Source organism: Protopterus annectens, chromosome 6.part0 (assembly GCF_019279795.1).
Source record: "Protopterus annectens isolate FY-2018-M chromosome 6.part0, PAN1.0, whole genome shotgun sequence".
NCBI classification, from domain to species: Eukaryota; Metazoa; Chordata; order Ceratodontiformes; family Protopteridae; genus Protopterus; species Protopterus annectens.
The window spans coordinates 1,127,298,070-1,127,316,735 of record NC_056737.1 but is presented as its reverse complement, the minus strand read 5'-3'; the positions used below and the strand labels follow the sequence as shown (position 1 = coordinate 1,127,316,735).

The 18,666-nt window shown below is 42.4% G+C and overlaps 1 protein-coding gene across 1 annotated transcript in view; it reads right to left on the bottom strand.

Moving 5' to 3' along the window:
• Nucleotides 1-612: 612 nt before the first annotated feature.
• CD302 (CD302 molecule) overlaps nt 613-18,666 on the bottom strand; it is a 223,786-nt gene continuing 205,732 nt past the window's right edge. The window contains exon 5 of the mRNA XM_044074745.1: nt 613-1,306. Within this exon, the coding sequence (XP_043930680.1) occupies nt 1,095-1,306 (212 nt within the window). The 3' untranslated portion in view covers nt 613-1,094. The remainder of the gene's footprint in view (nt 1,307-18,666) is intronic.

Sequence of the window (18,666 nt, the reverse complement as noted above, 5' to 3'; positions counted from 1 at the left end):
TAAATTATTTATTGTTATTTTATATTGTGGTAGTGGTGCTGCGGTAGCATTGTCGCCTCACAGTAAGATGATGTCCGGTTCGATTCTCAGCTAGAGCATCTTCTGCGTGGAGACATGCGTGAATGGGCATACCTTCGTTGAAGGTTGTGCGTCAGGCCTGGCAAGCCGGTACGTAAAAATCAACTGCCAATCATTAGCGGACCGGAGTTCTGCTGTGGCGACCCCTAACCGGGAATAGCTGAAAGACACAAATTGTTATTTTATATTGCTGTTCCTTGAGCTTGGGTTATGCCTGAAAAGGGCCATTTGACCAGCCCACCTACCTGGTTAATACATAGAAAAAAGTAAAGATGAACCCAAAAAGCAGCAGTTTGCAGCCTGTGAGTAGACGGGCAATTTTTTTTAACTGGATGGATTTTCTTTCTTTTTCCTTTCTGAGTACCTTAGGACCAATATTCAGAGGAAGTTTGCCAATAATGCATGTTATTGACTACGGTCATTCAGGAGCACTAAATTCTTTCTTCTTTCAGGATGGCCTGCTCAGGGAGTCTCAGTTTTGAACCTGCTGATGTTGGCTGTACTAGGTGTAATAAAAAAGTGTGACACAACACCTTTCAGAAACAAATGATCATTTTCAAACATCATGTACTTCACAGAGGTGATGCACAAATTGTGTGTTTTCTGATTCACTGAAAGAACATACATTACTGAGGTGAATAACACTTTGTTTTTCCTTTCTGTGCTAGTGGTACAAAACATATACATTTTCTTAATGATTTTACAACAAGCATATATGGTATAATGTCTGCATGTTAGGAAATACTAAAATCGCCTTTTAAGACACTGCAGATCTAAAACACTTGAGTACTGGAAATAACTATTTAAAGATTTATGGAATGTGTAATAATAAACCCTATGGGTGAATATTTTAAAAACACATTTCAGATGTTCAAACTCTTAACAGAACTGGACAAACAGGCAACTTTCCTCACATTTTACACCCCGTCATGTATGTCTGCTTATGAATTCATATAGTTAGCAATAATACTGAAAAGGGTATTTTTCTCTTGGTTCCCAGATAGTCCGTGAAGCTGTTAAACACCCTCGGCTGCATGTTCAAGTTCCTCAGACTCTAATAAAATGCAGTTGTCACCATGTGGGGTCTGAGCTGTTGAATGACACTCTGGTGATGCAGATTCTACAGATGTCCGTTTTCTTTCACAGAGGAACCAAAGCACTGTCGTAGAGATACTCACAAAAGTGACACACATGATGACCAACACACTAATCAAAGCCTTCTTGTCACCTATAAGAAAATAGCAGATATTTTAACACTAAAACTCTATGTACTTACAATGTATCTTTTTCTTATGTTAAATGAAGTTTCTTTGTCAGCATAATGAATGAATTCTGACTTTTTTAATACCAGTAAATGACTGGTGTACATTTTTAAATAAATTGTTAGACTTTAATATTAATGTTACTAGATTCTACTAAGGTTTATGGCTGTTTGAATGCTGCAGTGAATGTCTCCAAGTTTTTGTTTCTCACAATTCCTGCTTTCCATGTCAAACAATCCTTTTTTGGGGGGGGATTCCTTACTCCATTTATCCACCTAATGTTCACTCTAATTGATTACTTATGTATATAATCCAGTGATTTCAAAGTGGAATTACTGCAAGCTGCAGACTTAATATGAATCTAGTGCTGAAGACTATGAGTGGTATTTACAAATTATGTAAGAAATAACAGCACTACTGAATCTGCAGCACCTTACTTATGGATGCCTACTGCAACTCTGACTCTGACCATAAGCCTGCACCTTACCTGTGAAAAACCCTTTCTGTAATGCTACCATCACACAAGACTGGCACAGGCACTGACAACTCTTAAGCTATTACCTTCATTAACCCTAACTCTAACCCTAACCTGCCTACACATGCAAACACACTTATCTGTGTCTGCATTTTGATCTGTCGGTATTTTGAGCTGTAACTGGTGACATTTCAATGCAGGAGGTTATAGTTTTCCTGTTAGGCTCTATTTCCCTAATGACTGTCCTTAACGATTCAAGGATTAGCATGCAGTGTGCCATGCTTCCACATCTGATATATTCAGTTGGCCCTGCCCCCTTGAGACAGCACCCCTGAAGGATACCCATTCTTCATTGGAGAGTTCAACACAATGTGTGCCTGGAACAGAGAGGTTCCCAGTGGGAATGAGTGTGCATCATGGTTTGGCTTTGAGCCCACTGCTGTTCATACTAATGATAGGCTATGGACTTCATTAGCAGACAGGTCAGAGGGGGCAGATCAACAAAGTTACTGTATGCAGACGATGCAGCATTATAGACAGACTCTGAGCAAGAACTTCAGCAAAGGGTAGGAGAATGGCCTAGTGGTTAAGGTGCTTGCCTTACAAACACAGGGTACAAGGTTTGAATCTCACAGGGGGATAATTGGCTAGGCTTAAAATGGCTTGCAAGGGCAGTTAGCCTACTACTAATCTATGAACCTAAAAAAAAAAAAAAAAAATCTATGAACCTAAAAAAATGGAATGCAAAACTGAAGGCACATGGGATGAAACTGAGTACAGATAAGACAGTTATATTGGCAGCAAATGTTGGAAATCAGAAGACGCTGAGAATTAAGATAGAGGGGAAAATGGTGGAACAGCTTAACAGCTTCAAGTACCTGGGATGGGTGTTTGAGGAGAAGAGAGGTCTGAATGAGGACATCAAAGGTAGAATCAGAGGGGCTGCAGTCAACTAGCACAAAGTGTCAGGTTCAGTATATGATAGAAGAATGGCAAAGAAGCTTAAAAGTAAGATGTAGAAAACAGTGCTGCAACCACTACTACTGTATGGTACAGAAACCTGGGCAGTAAAGGCAGTGCAGTTGAGGAAGCTAGAGGGGATGGAGATGAAGTGCCTAAGATGGGTGGTAAGATGTACAATGTGAGACAGACAAAGGAATGAGGACATAAGAGCAGAAGTCAAAGTAGCTCCAATTGCAGAAAAGGTAAAAGAGAACAGATTACAGTGGTTTGGGCACATGTGCAGAAAAGCAGAAGACAATCTGGTGAAGATGATTTGGGAGAGACAGGAAGAAGGCAAGAGGAAATGGGGGTGTCCAGCAAAGAGGTGGATGGATTGTGTGAGAGAGACTTGTGACAGTCAAGCATGACTGTCACAAAAGGTAGGAGAGTAGCATTGAATAGAGAAGGATGGTGACAAGTGACACAACACCCCAACCCCATGTAGAAAATGGGAAAAAGGGGGTTGAATGATTATGTATGCTGAAAGGTCCCTTCTCCAGAGGAAGGCAACCAGGAACAGCCCTGTTTCTCTTCTTCTACCCTTGTGCCAGCTCCTTGATTTCCTAAGCCAATAATCAAATTCTGGTCACTTTATCCCTGTATACCATTTGAGCTGACTGAAATCAATGCCATCTGCCAAGAAATCCGGGGTGGGAAAGCCAGAAAATATCACAGGTATAAGTTTATATGGATCAAAACGGCGTAGGCCTTTCCCATACTTGATAATCACAGAGACAATCTCACCAACAAATTCACAGGTGCTGACTTTCAGACTTGTTGCTGTGCTCCAGTGTCTAATTATTGTTGTGAAAAAGTATAGTTGTGTACACTTACCATAAATGTAGATGTTCGTGTGTTTTCACTGTTGCAGTCATCACTTGTAGGTTATCCCTGCTGGGTAGCCCTCGGCCGGCCTGAATACCAGAGTAAAGGATTTCCCACCTGCGTCGGCTGCAGGTCACCTGAGACTGACATCAGGTTGTCAGTGCTATAAAGAGAGGCAGCCAACACCATTACATCAGTTTTTCTTGCCCCCAACCACTTCCAAGAAGACCTGAAGAAGGCCAACCTGGGTAAGGCCATAAGAAAGATGAAGAAGAGAAAGGGAGCTGGAGGGAGGGTAACCAGGACTGCAACAGTGAATACACTCGAACATCTACATTTATGGTAAGTGTACACAACTGTACTATGTTCTCTGTGTTTCACTGTTACAGTCATCACTTGTGGGAAGATTCCCAAAGCTGAAAGGTAGAATGGTAGAAATGTAGTGAAGGAGCTGGAGAAGAGGCTTGTATTGCTTTAAATGGAAGCTACAATGCCCTGCAGGATTGCTGAAGCAAAGCCTGCCCTGGATTTGGAGAAAGTAGCCAGCTGGTAGTGTCTTGTGAAGGTGTGAACGATGTCTAGGTGGCAGCTTCTAAAATGTCCCTGGTAGGGAGGCCTCTGAGGAAGGCAGTGGAAGTTGATGCTGCCCTGGTAGAATGGGTTCCAACTGATTTGGGAGGTATCTTTCCATGGAAAGAGTAGCAAAAATGAATTCAGTGTGATATTCATTTGGAAATGGTTTGTTTGGATATAGGTTTGCCCTCTGCCCCAGGGGCGAAGCTGACCAGCAGTTGGTCAGTCTTCCTGATAGACTCGGTTCTGTCTAGGTAGTATCTAAGCTGCCTGTGCACATCTAAAGTATGGAGAATTCTTTCCCCCTATTATTGAGTTTGGAAAGAAGGTTGGAAGATGGATGGCCTGATTAAGAGCCATGTCTGATATCACCTTAGGAATAAAGAAGGGATTTGTCCTAAGAGATACCCTGTCTGGATGGAAAATAATCTGCTCAAATAGTAAAAATACTGTGCTATCTTCTCTCGTAACAATTGAGGAAACACAGTATTAATCGACCACTGGAACGTTTATTGAAGCACAAAAAACATGCATTTACTGAATACAAAGTTGCCGTGTGAGTTAAGCGCTTTCACCTATAATACTTAGGCTTCTTCAGAAGTAGTTCTGAAGAAGCCTAAGTATTATAGGTGAAAGCGCTTAACTCACATGGCAACTTTGTATTAAGTAATGCATGTTTTTTTGCTTCAATAAACGTTCCAGTGGTCGATTAATACTGTGTTTCCTCAATTGTTACGAGAGAAGATAGCACAGTATTTTTACTATTTGAGCAGTTTTTTTTCCTCGCAACGTTTTTGGTTCTGGATGGAAAATAATGAAAGGTTCCGAGGCCATGACAGCCTGTAGTTCTGATACTCTTCTAGCTGAGGTTATGGCCAGCAGCAAGGCAGTCTTCCAAGAGAGATGCTTTACTTCTGTTGAGGCAGCTGGTTCAAAAGGGGATAAGGTGAATTTTTTGAAGACAAAGTTCGAATCCCATGCTGGGGTGGGTGGCCTCCTAGGAGGTCTAATGTGTGATACTCCTCTAAGGAATTGTTTTAACAGGGGATGGGATAATAAAGGTTGCTCTGTTGGAGAATGAGCAGAGATAGCTGAGGCATGGATTTTGATACAGGAGTAAGACAATCCCTTTTGCACGAGCTCTGCTAGATAGTCCAGAACCAAGGAGGGAGAGGCATGGGTGCTCTTTTCCTCCTTATTTTGGCACCATGCAGTGAATCTTTTCCATTTTGCAGAATAGGATTTTTTGGTACTGGGCCTCCTGGCTTCTTTAATAATATCCAAGACCTGTTTGCTCAGTCGTGGCCTGTTATCCACCTCTGGGGTACAAGCCATGTGGATAGCCTGAGTGTGTGAAAATTTGGGTGCAGTACTGACCCTTTTTGTTGGGTTAGCAGCTTTTCTGTGAGAGGCAGGCTGATGGGTAATTCCTTGGTTAGGCTGAGAAGTAAGGGGTACCAATGCTGTCTGGGCCAGTTTGGGGCAATGAGGATAGTCCTTGGCCCTTTCTCCCTTATCTTTAGAAGTACCCTGGGAATCAGTGGTAAGGGAGACTTAAGTGTACACAAATAGTTTGCCCCAGTGAAAGGAGAGAGGATCCACCTTCCATGCTCATGGATGGAATTCCTTGGAGCAGAAGCTGTTTAGCTGCTTGTTTTGACTTGTAGCAAAGAGGTCTACCTCTGGTAAACCCCAGAGGTGTGTGATGTAGAGGAAGGTGTCCTTGTGTATCTGCCACTCATGTGGGTTCAGGACACTCCTACTGAGGTGGTCTGCCAGGGTGTTGTACTCCCCTGGAATGTACTGGGCTATCAGATGCAGACCCATCATTGAGTGGCCTTGCTCTTAGGCCTTAGAGATTTGATGGGTCTAGTGGCTTTTGCTGGTGGCATGGCCATTGGTTTAGACTTGGCATCAGTCATCCGAAAGGCCTCCTTGGAAGCCGGTGCCTGCAAAGTGGCTACAGACCCAACCAAGGTGCTGATGACTGTCAAAACGGTTGAAGGAACCAGATCCAGAGGCATAGTGGACTCCAGAAGGGTCTCGGTAGAGGCCTGCATTGGCTCTACAGCTGTTTTCAGGGCATGTGAATGCACTTCACTGAGTTCCGCTGAACTAGTGGAGGGTAGGCTGGCTGACTTCTGATTTGTGTTGCCTGTGGACCTAACCTTCTGAGGTCTGTCTCTCTCCTTATCTTTTCCCTTTTTGGAAATTTCGGCAGTCGATTGACCGATGGACACCATTTTGTGTGAGTAACTAACCTCCCTGAAATGCCTAGCTACAAAATCAGCTCTCCTACGGATGGTCCTAGCATTAAATAAGGCACAGAACTGACAACTGGGGACGTCATGATCTGGGCCTAGGCAAGTTATACACAGACTACGAAAGTCACGGTGTGGTATTTGTTTTCTACAACTGAGACAGTTATTTACTTTTTCGGACATTGGTTAAGTGCAAGAAAAGGGATCCCCAACGGGGCACTTAGCTTTAGTAATATTCTTCCTCACTCTGACAATGGGCAACCAATGCACCTGTAAACTGCTTCTGCTTTGGGCTCTATGGCAAGAAAGACTGATGTAATGGTGTCAGCTGCTTCTCTTTATAGCACTGATGACCTGACGTCAGTCTTGGGTGACCTGCAGCTGATGCAGGAGGGAAATCCTTTACTCTGGTATTCAGGTCAGCAGAGGGCTACGCAGCAGGAATAACTCATAAGTGATGATTGCAACAGTGAAACACGAAGAACATCATCAAATCAGCTAACAGATTTCAGCAGTTAAACTAAAAATGTTTATTCTGTAACACTTGTGGATGATGTGCTAGGTAATACTGAAGTGTATGTCTTCTGTATGAAAATGTTAGCCAAGGTTTTACTCACTCCATTAACTGCATAGTGTGTTGTTACACTGTATTTTTCTTTTTATTTTTCTTTTCTTACAGCAAGATAATTTTTTTCCTGGTGGACATGAAAAACACTTTGGGGTTCTATTATCCCCAACAGCACTTGCCAGTTTGCTTTAACACATTTGCATATATACATCGTCTACCACTACTTCGCTTAATGCATATCCAATTCACTCAGCCTTGGGTTTTTCCAGATTATGTAAAGTTATTGTTAAATCCTGGCAGCAAAGCATTTATAAATATAGAGTTTCTGCTGCAATTTTGTGGGGTGTAGATATTCATGTTTTGGGAAGTGTGAGAGTTCAGGAGTGCTTTATGTATACAGTGCTTCAGTGGAATGGGTGCAATCACAGAATGGTGCAGGGAGAGAACTTTTCTCTTACCTGTACTGTCATGTGACAGCAGAGTGAGTACAGAGTCAGGAGTGTGGGGAGCACAGCCCTTCCACATAAGGGGCTGCCCTCATGCAAAAAAAAAAACAAAAAAACAAAACACCTTTTTATTTTTTTCTCAGGGGAACTGAAGTTGCTATACATTTTTCTTGATACACCGGTTTTCATTTAAATTGCACATAGTGAGGTAAACATACACTTATAGACACACACACACACACACACACACACACACACACACACACACACACACACACACACACACACACACACACACACACACACGTGCATTTATCTTTTATTTTATCAGTTTAACTGGGTAAGCTCATTGGCAAGGTCAACCCAGGAACACTTTGTGGTTACATATAAATATGTATGTCAGTCCTGCTCTAGTAACCTAGTGATAGGAAGATGAAGGAGCCAGAGCCTCTCCTGTCATCATTGGAGATAGGGCAGAGAACCAATCCTGGATGGGATGACAGTCCATGCCAGGATACACACACACACACACACACACACACACACACACACACACACACACACACACACACACACACCTACAACACACAGACAGGTCTATATTAGATAATCGAACTTTCAAAAGTTCGAGTGTCATATGGTTGACACCATATGATCTAACTTTTAAAAGTTCGAAAATCTAATAAAAAAAAAAATAAACTAAACAAATAACCTACCTGAACGTTTTAAGCAGGAGGGCAAGCCCTCCTGCATCCCCCACACCTCCGCTCTTTAAATATACTAACTCCAAGACTGTACTACAGTGTAGAAAAAGGGAAATCTTTCCATTCCGCGCTGTGCAGAGATCTCCGTTAAAACGTTCGAACTTTCAAAAATTCAATCATATGGTGTTGACCATATGACAGTTGAACCTTTGAAAGTTTGATCATCCAATATAGACCCAACACAGACATAGACAGACAGACAGACACACACACACACACACACACACACACACACACACACACACACACACACACACACATATGCACGCACACTGAACACACACCCAGGTCCACATATGCAGGTAGGGTATAAACTGTAGCAACTGTTTGCTACAGTTTATAAAGAAGTTTTTTTTTTTTCCAACAAGAGTATGAGTGTTTTAGTGTTCCATTCAGGCAGGGTATGTTGAAGGCGGTTGGGGGCAGGGATACAGAAATGGGACCTGGACAGCTGGAGCAGGAGGGAGGGGGTGTGTCACGCATTTGGCCATCTGGTTGACGTGCCTGTAAAAGGAACATTCACTGTTAAATACATGAGCTGAGGGGGGTGGGGAGCTGGTTGAACCAGCTACACTTCTAGAGATATGAGTGCAGTAAAGATAGCACAGGACAAAAGTTGTGAGGAATAAATTGAGATAAAGGAAAATAAAAGGTACAGAGTGAGTCAGGCTGGGAGGATATTTACTGACTGTGGAAGTGAAAAGTGCATGCTCAGCCTATGGCTACCATACAGTTCATTTCAGTGTCCTTTATGAGTTGGGTGCACTTATTTTTGACTTTCTTTAGCAGCAGAGGCAGCTTTTGCTGTGTGTCGGTGTGACAGGGCCTAAGGTATCAAGCACAAAGCCTCAGTAATGAATCAGACAATAATGCTATAGCAGGATTATTTTGTTTACAGAAAACCCTGGCTAGTAATTCGTCTCAAGATTTTGTCAATGGTGGGTCCCAGTTCTGTGGCTGAAGTGCCATGGTACTGTGGGTGAACAAATCGGAATTATACTGCCACTTTAGGATCGCTGACACTGAGCACTTATTTTTCCCTTGCTGTACATTTTGAGGTTGGCAGCTGTTCTGTGCATTGCCTATAAATACTTTTCTATTCTAAGAGTAGACATGCTTATCCTACATTTCCTTTTTATACTTAGCCAGTAACAAAAGTGGGTTTTAACAACTTTTCACCACCAAAGTAAAAAGTGACATTCCTGTTTAAAAGTGATCAGAAGTCACAAAACAGTCATTAAAACACAGTTTCCTAGTGTCATTAATAAAGTTTCACAAAAAAACATGTTTTCTGTAATAAAAAAGTCGGCACTTTTTCAGAAGGGAACTAATAGAAAAGTGATAGATGACCACTGATCCCCAAAAGCTTGCAGAGAAGTGCTCCCTTTGGCAGCAGGAAAGCTCTGAAAGGCATTGGTGCATGGAAGGTTTCCTAAAGCTTTGGAAGCTGGCTGCCTGTTATATCTTTGGCAAGATATAACCCATCCAACTAAGGAAACTGCAGCAGTAATCATTTGAACATCTGCTAATACAGTAAGTTTACTTACAAACTGTACTTCTTTGATATTAATTTTTGAAAACTCTATACTGCTGCTGTCTGGGAGGTATACCTGTAATGAAAGTTGTCCCTGGATGATCCACTGTGACATTCTTTCCTGTATGTAGTTTGTTAGTTAGTGAACGCAGACTGTTACACACTTATTCTTTGCAGGTATAAATTAAAGCAAGGTAAAGTGTTTTAAAATGTAGAAATCATGAACATCATGTTTTTTTTCCCTGCTGTTGCTATTATAGAATGCATAATAATTCACAGTTCATAGGTTAATAGCCCTTGTGGGCCATTGTAAGCCTATCCAATTTTCCTCAAAGGTGAGAATCAAACCCTGTACCTTTGAGGTAAATACCTTAACCATTACGCTAACCCCAAACCATAAGACCGGATAAGCTGGCAGTCTATATGAAGGCTAGGTGTTTTTGGTCTCCATCCAGCTATCCAGTCTCGTAAGACCATCTGTCCTTATTGCAGACCCATTTGTTACAGCCTGTACTCCCCAGAGTCCAGACACATGAGCTATGGGAGGTGTAAGACTAGCATTAAGGGCCATCATCCTGTGGGAGAGTCAGAAGATTTTCTTCTTGCATCTCTAATTCCTCTACACTTGGTGGCTTGATGTTTGTAACACTGACACATGGATGGCCACACTGGCCCATGGTACATACATACATACTTCTATGCATGTATAGAAATCTAGTTGAAAGCAAAATGGTGATTGTCAGACCAAGTGCCTGCCTTGAGCTACTGCCCTTCCTATAACCCCCTGCCTCTGTGGGATGAAGTACATCTCTGAAAAGGGGTCTGTATTGCAAACCTGGGAACACATGCATGCTTCCATCATCATCTTCTTTTGGCTGTTACTGTTAGGGGTCGCCACAGCGGATCATCTGTTTCAATTTCTTCCTGACCTCTGCATCTTGCTCTGTCACACCAACCACCTGCATGTCCTCTCTCACCACATCCATAAACCTTATCTTAGGCCTTCCTCTTTTCCTGTTACCTGGTAGCTTCATCCTTAGCATCTTTTTCCCCAATATACTCAGCATCCCTCCTCAGCACATGTCCAAACCAACGTAATCTTGCCTCTCTGGCTTTGTCTCCAAACCTTCCAACCTGGGCTAACCCTCTAATATATTTATTCCTAATATTGTCCACCTTTGTCACATGTAGACAGCAGTAAATATTTACATGCATGCTTCCATACCTTTGATAAAATCTGGCTCCAGAGTGACACATTGCTTGGCATAGCAGTCACTTATCTTGGTCCACTACACTACATTTATACTATCTGGGAATGGGATCAGTCATGTCACCAATGTTTCAGCCATCCACACCCCTCAAGGGTTGCTGCACTGGTGTTGATACTGAGTGCCACCCACCCTCTTCATGCCAGCTCATCCAATACCCAGGCTGCTAGGAGAAACTGTGTATTTTGGGTCACAGGGTTTTATTCCTCTTTGCTACACAGCTGGTCCCTCCTCTTTTATTCTTAAATTATTTACACAGTTTTGCATCCCTAGATTCAAACTTTAACTTCACTATCACACTTTACTTCCTGTCAGCACTTAGCATAAACACTGAGATATCTTACAGGTTTTGGCAGTAAGTGGCACCGGGATCTTCTTTCTGGTAAACCCCACATAACCCAGTTCTTCAAGAATTCCTCTCTCTACTGGAGCATGCCATGACATTACCTTGCTGGATTTGGAAGGCATATCCAACCCCATTCTTTTCAGTTCTGGTCCCATGCTACAACTGAACACAGAAACCAATTAAACAAGGATATACAAAATACTAAAGTTGTTATGCTTAACCTCTTTACCAATGTCCATTTTTCAAAGGACTGCCTCCAAGTTACTGCCTGGTTTTAGCTATATGTGTACTTTCTATTTATTTACTTATTTATAAAAGTCTGTATCTCCAAACATATTTAATACTTTTGAAAACTTTCCACAGAGTATTACAGGCATAATTACTTATACAACAAATTTGTGTTGGGTCTTCTACCCACAAAGAGAAAGCAGCAGCTGTATCTTGACTGCTTATGAAAAAAAAAATCTGTTTTTAAATATAATTTTTAAGTCCCAAAATAGTAAATTAATAAAAATGTCACTTTTCTACAGAAAACACATATTTTGGACCTGACGGTACATTATATATATATATATATATATATATATATATATATATATATATATACATATATATATATATATATGTTCTTTTTTTCCTGAAAGGACCTGAATACCTCTTACTACTAGTTGTAAACAAGGGTTTCTAACAACAAATGGATGACAGAAGCTCCAGATGTTGTACAGTCAATGTTATTAGAAAGGTACACATTCCTTTGTTTCTTGTTGGTGTTTTGTTAATGCCAGAGGTATTCTAAAACACTTCTCACAGTAACTGCAGGATGTCTAGGAATGTGTTGTAAAAATTACTGATGACCTACTGTCATGCGTCAGACACAAGATTGACATGGCAGAGGGCTAGTACAGCTGCTGATGACAGAGTAATTTCTAGACAAATATGAGGAATCTAAAAATAAGTTTGAAAGTATGAAATTATACTTCATATCCTATCATCGGCAGTCTAATGCAGAAAACATTTGAGCAATAGTACAAAACGTGAAAGCCAAGAAACAGGCAGGCATTACATAGGTTTCTAGATATAATGCAGTACCTTGCAGGAGTTCTGCTTAACATGTCTGAGAGGTCTATGTCTCTAAGTTGTTAGGGCAAATGTAGCCTGGAAATAGAGCCATGAAGCAGAAAATGCATTTGAAATACTTAAGAAACTAGATACTGAAGTAATTTGTATTGCAAGTAGATGCCATGTTACAGGAGCTGTGATCTTAAATGAAAATAAACCACTTATCTACGGGTCAAAAACATCTACGGGTGAACAAAAAATTAAATGTATTCAGATGAAAGGGAGCTGTTTGCAGTAGTGCATGGGTTTGACAAAACCCATAAATATGCCTTTAGTAAAGTTTAGGCTGCAAAAGACCTTTCACAACATACTCAGGAAGTCTTTGCATAAAACACCTCTGAGTCTGCATGGGATGGTACTTACTCAACAGAAGTGTGATCTCAAAGTGAAATGCAGACTACAGAGGGAACTGCGTGCAGCAGACATGTTGAACAGAACACATTTCACAAAGAAGCGCAAAAATTTGTTAGAAGAAGAACCTCTGACACCACAGTTACCAGTGACAGAAGGAAGAGTAAAATACTTTCTGAAATGTAATGATATTGACTTGCAAATGCAGTTACTGAAATATATTACAATAGAAGGCTGGTGGTGTTGAATCGTTCGGCTTTTCCCGGTTAGGGGTCACCACAGCAGAACTCCGGTCCGCTAATGATTGGCAGTAGATTTTTACGTACTGAGTTGCCAGCCCTAATGTACAACCTTCAACGAAGGTACGCCCATTCACGCATGTCTCCACACAGAAGACGCTTTAGCTGAGAATCGAACAGGATGTCTTACTGTGAGGCGACAACGCTACCGCAGCACCACCACCGCAGCTATTACAATAGAAGGCTGGTACGAGCTGAAATTGAGAGTGAGGAAAGCAGTCTTTTTTACTGAAAGAAGAAATAAGTTGCATCTATGGCTTCATGGTCCAAGTTGAAAAGCCAGTAGTTCATGATCAACCGAGAAAGCAAATGCTTGAGTAGATACAGGAGCCACATCTGGGAGGACTAAAATGCAAAGAAAAAACAACATACACAATGCATTGGCTGGGAATGTTAAGAACTATAGACCAAGTAGTCCAGAATTGTGTCGTCTGCAATGTATTCCATGACAGTAGTCCAAAGGAAGAGATGTTAGCACATCCAGAACTAACTAGGTCATCCATGAAGTTAAGTAAGGACTGACTTGATCCAATTCAAATAATCCATGTATCCTGTTTGTATGAATTATTATTTCAAGTTCCTTAAATTAGTATAATTAACATAAATAAGTGTGAATATTACATTAAAGTCTGTATTCTACACATAGAGGATACTTGAGTATGAATGAGAAAGTACAGTTTTGTACCTACCATAAATGTAGATGTTCGAGTGCTAATACAGCTGCAGTCATAACAGATGGGTTTTCCTGCCGTCAGGCGGATCCTCGGTCGGCCGAATTCCAAAGTCTAGGTCCAGCGTCAGATGTCGTCACTTCTTCCCTGACGTCAGTGCGACAGGGGTATAAAAGAACCAGCTGACGCCATTTTCTTCAGTTTTTCTTGCCCCAGATGTCAGGTGCCCCCAGAAGGAAGGCAATACATAAATTTATGTAATAAAGCAATGCAGTATAATCAAAAGACAGTAGTTGCAAGCAAATACACCATAAAAGAATACCCCAATCAGGTTGTATGAGGAAGTGTTAGCCATAAGGCCTGTCCCAGAGGGGAAGGAGGGAGGGAAACCTGGACTGCAGCTGTATTGGCACTCGAACATCTACATTTATGGTAGGTACAAAACTGTACTATGTTCATCGTGCATACAGCTGCAGTCATAACAGATGGGTAGAATACCAAAGCTAAAAAAGGGGTAGTAGGCACTAGGTGGAACTAGGAGGAGCCAGGATGCCCTGCAAGACTGCAGTGGCAAAGCCTGCTCTAGATTTGGAGTATAATGGTAGGAGACAGTGCTTGGAGAAAGTATGCACAGAACTCCAAGTGCAGCTTCCAAAATATCTTTGGTAGGAACCCCCCTGAGGAAAGCTGCAGAGGTAGCTGTGGCCCTTGTGGAGTGAGACCTGATGCCTGCAGGTACAGTTTTACCATGAAAAGAGTAACAAAAGCGTATGCAGTGGGCTATCCATTTTGAGATTGTCTGTTTGGAAATAGGCTTCCCTTGAGCTCCTGTAGCATAGGACACAAAGAGTTGCTCTGATTTTCTGAAAGGCTTTGTTCTGTCCAAATAACAATGTAGCTGTCTGTGAATGTCCAAGGAATGTAGTAGTCTCTCGCCTTTGTTTTGAGGATTAGGGTAGGTAAATGGATAGCCTGATTCAAGGCTACCCTGGATACTACCTTTGGCATAAAGGAAGGATTGGTTCGTAAGGAAACTCTGTCCTGATGGAAAATGAAAGGCTGCACAGCCATGAGGGCTTGTAGTTCCGAAACCCTGTGAGCTGAGGTGATAGCCAGCAGGAAGGCTGTTTTGCAGGACAAATATTGCAGGTCTGTTGAGGCAGCTGGCTCAAAGGGAGGCAAAGTCAGTTTTTCTAGAATGAAATTGAGGTCCCAAGCAGGTACTGGTGGTTTCCTTGGGGGTTTTATATTCTTTGCCCCTCTGAGGAACTGTCTTAAGAGGGGTGAGAGAATAAAGGAGGATCAGTGTTGTATTCTGCAGAAATGGCTGAGGCATGGATTTTGATGGAGGAGAATGAAAGTCCTCTGCTTAGCATCTCAGCTAGGTACTGTAATATTTGCGGTAAATTCAGTATTCCAGGGTTCTGGCCCTTTTTCACATTCCAAGCACAAAACCGTTTCCATTTTGAGGAGTAGGCTTTTCTAGTAGAAGGTCTTCTGGCCTCCAAAATGACATCCTGCACCTCCTTGGAGAGTAGGGTCTGTTATGATTTTAAGGAATCTTCCATGCGGCTAGATTGAGTATTTTCAGCTGACTGTGAAGAGTTTTGAAGTTGTGCTGAGTCAGTAGAAGAGGCATTAGAGGCAGGATCCATGGTGGGGAATGCATCAGGCTCCTCAGGAGTGGGTACCAGTGTTATCTTGGCCAGTCTGGAGCAATGAGAATCATCTTTGGTCTGTCTGCTCTGGTTTTTAATAGAACTTTGGGCAGCAGAGGAAGAGGTGGAAAGGCATAAACTGTCATTGTTGTCCAACTGAAAGAGAGTGCGTCCACTTTCCAGGCCTGTAGATGAAAGGTCCTTGAGCAGAATTTTGCCAATTGGTGATTTCTGTGGGAGGCAAAGAGATCTATGTCTGGCCTTCCCCATGCTTGAATCATCTTTGAAAAAACTTGAGGATGCAACTTCCATTCGTGTGGATCTGTCATATTTCTGCTTAGGTTGTCTGCCAGTGAGTTTTCCTTGCCTGGCAGGAACTGTGCTTGAAGCTCGATTTGCAATTCCAGAGCCATGTTCCAAAGAGACATGGCTTGCCTGCATAGGGTGTATGAATGGGTTCCTCCCTGTTTGCTTATGTACCACATTACTGTGGTGTTGTCTGTCCTTATCAATAGCTGGCCTGGATGCAGCAGGTCATTGAAAGCTATAATAACATTTATTACTGCTAGCATTTCCTTTTGATTGATGTGTAGGTGCTTTTCTTTTTGGGACCATTTGCCCTGAATGCACTGATCTGTCATGTGCACCCCCCAGGCATAATCTGAGGTGTCTGTTGTGATGACTTGATTTGCTTGAGGCTTGCAGAATGGGAGACCTGTGTTTATTTGGCATGCTTGAGCCTACCACAGAAATTCCTTTTGAAGACATGGAATCAGTGGCATTATTGTTTCCAAACTGTTGTTGTGTTGAGACCATAGGTTTTTTAGGTACCATTGAAGTTTCCTCATATGCAGCTTTGCACATGGAAAAGCCCGCTCTAGATTTTGAGTATAGTGGAAGGTGGTAGTGCTTGGAGAAAGTGTGCACTGAACTCCAAGTAGCTGCTTCCAAAATGTCCTTGGTAGGGACCCCCCTGAGGAAAGCTGCAGAGGTAGCTGTGGCCCTGGTGGAGTGGGATCTGATGTATGCAGGCACAGATTTTCCATGAAATGAATAAAAAAGCGAATGCAGTGGGCTATCCATTTTGAAATTGTCTGTTTGGAAATAGCCTTTCCTTGAGCACCTGTAGCATAGGACACAAAGAGTTGCTCAGATTTCCTGAATGGCTTTGTTCTGTCCAAGTAATAACGAAGTTGTCTGTGAATGTCCAAGGAATGTAGTAGTCTCTCCCCTTTGTTCTGTGGATTTGGATAAAAGGTAGGTAAGTGGATAGTCTGATTCAAAGCTACACTGGATACTACCTTTGGCATGAAGGTAGGGTTGGTTCGTAAGGAAACTCTGTCCTGATGGAAAATGATGAATGGTTGCACAGCCATGAGGGCCTGTGGTTCCGAAACCCTGCGTGCTGAGGTGATAGCCAGAAGGAAGGCTGTTTTCCATGACAAGTATTGTAGCTCTGTTAAAGAAGCCAGCTCAAAGGGAGGCAGGGTCAGCTTTTCCAATACGAAGTTGAGGTCCCAAGCTGGAACTGGTGGTTTCCTTGGGGGTTTTATATTTTTTGCTCCTCTGAGGAACTGCCTTAATAGAGGATGTGAGAATAAAGGAGGGTCTGTGTTGTATTGTGCAGAAATGGCTGAAGCGTGGATCTTGATGGAGGAGAAGGAAAGGCCACTGTTTAACATCTCAGCTAGGTACTGTAAAATGTGAGGTATATTTATTACCCAAGGATTCTGGCCCTTTGCTTGATTCCAGGAACAAAATCGTTTCCATTTGGCGGAGTAGGCTTTTCTAGTAGAAGGTCTTCTGGCCTCCAAGATGACATCCTGCACCTCCTTGGAGAGGAGAGTCTGTTGGGAAATTAAGGTATTCTCCATGCAGCTAGATTTAGGGTTCTGAGCTGACTGTGAAGGGTTTTGTAGTTGTGCTGGGACAACAGAAGAGGGACTAGAGGTAGGATCCATGGTGGGGAGTGTGTCAGGCTCTTTAGGAGCAGATACCAGTGTTGTCGTGGCCAGTCTGGAGCAATGAGAATCATTTGTGGTCTCTCTGCTCTAGCGTTTAATAGAACTTTGGTCAGTAGAGGAAGAGGCGGGAAGGCATAGACTGTCAATGTTGTCCAATTGAAAGAGAGTGCGTCCACTTTCCAGGCCTGTGGATGATAGGTCCTTGAACAAAATTTTTTCAACTGGTAATTTCTGTGGGTAGCAAATAGATCTATGTCTGGCTGTCCCCATGCCTGAGTTATCTTTGAGAAAACTTGAGGATGCAACTTCCATTCATGTGGATCTGTCATATTTCTGCTTAGGTTGTCTGCCAGTGTGTTTTTCTTCCCTGGCAGGAATTGTGCCTGTAGTTGAATTTGCAATTCCAGTGCTGTGTTCCATAGGGTCATGGCCTGCCTGCACAGGGGATATGAATGAGTTCCCCCCTGTTTGTTTATGTACCACATGACTGTGGTGTTGTCTGTCCTTATCAATAGCTGGCCTGGATGCAGTAGGTCTTTGAAGGTCATAAGCGCATTTTGCACGGCTAGCATCTCCTTTTGGTTGATGTGTAGATACTTCTCTTTTTGGGACCATTTTCCCTGAATGCACTGATCTGCCATGTGTGCTCCCCAGGCGTAGTCTGAGGCATCCGTTGTGATGATTTGAGTTGCTTGAGGTACACAGAAAGGGAGACCTGTGTTTCTTTGGCATGCTTGAGCCCACCACAAAAATTCCTTTTGAAGGCATGGAATGAGTGGTATAATTGTTTCCAAGCTGTGGCTGTGTTGAGACCATAAGTTTTTTAGGTACCATTGTAGTTTCCTCATATGCAGCTTTGCACATGGGATTAGTAGGATGCAAGATGCCATGAATCCCAGAGCCTGCAGGACTTTGCTTGCAGTTAGTCTGGTGAAAGTTGCCATTTTGCTGAAGTATTGAGACAGTTGCCCTTGTTTGTCTGGCGTGAGGTAGGCCATCTGGGTGGTTGTATTTAAGCTGGCACCCAGGAAAATTATCTGTTGAGAAGGTGTTAGTTTTGATTTCTTTTTGTTCACTGTGTATCCCAGGAAGTTTAACAGTTTTATTACAAACGCCAGATGCTGCTTGGATCAGGCAGTCATCCAGATATGGGTATATTTGTATCCCTTGTAGTCTGCAGAAGACAATTACTGATGCCAGGC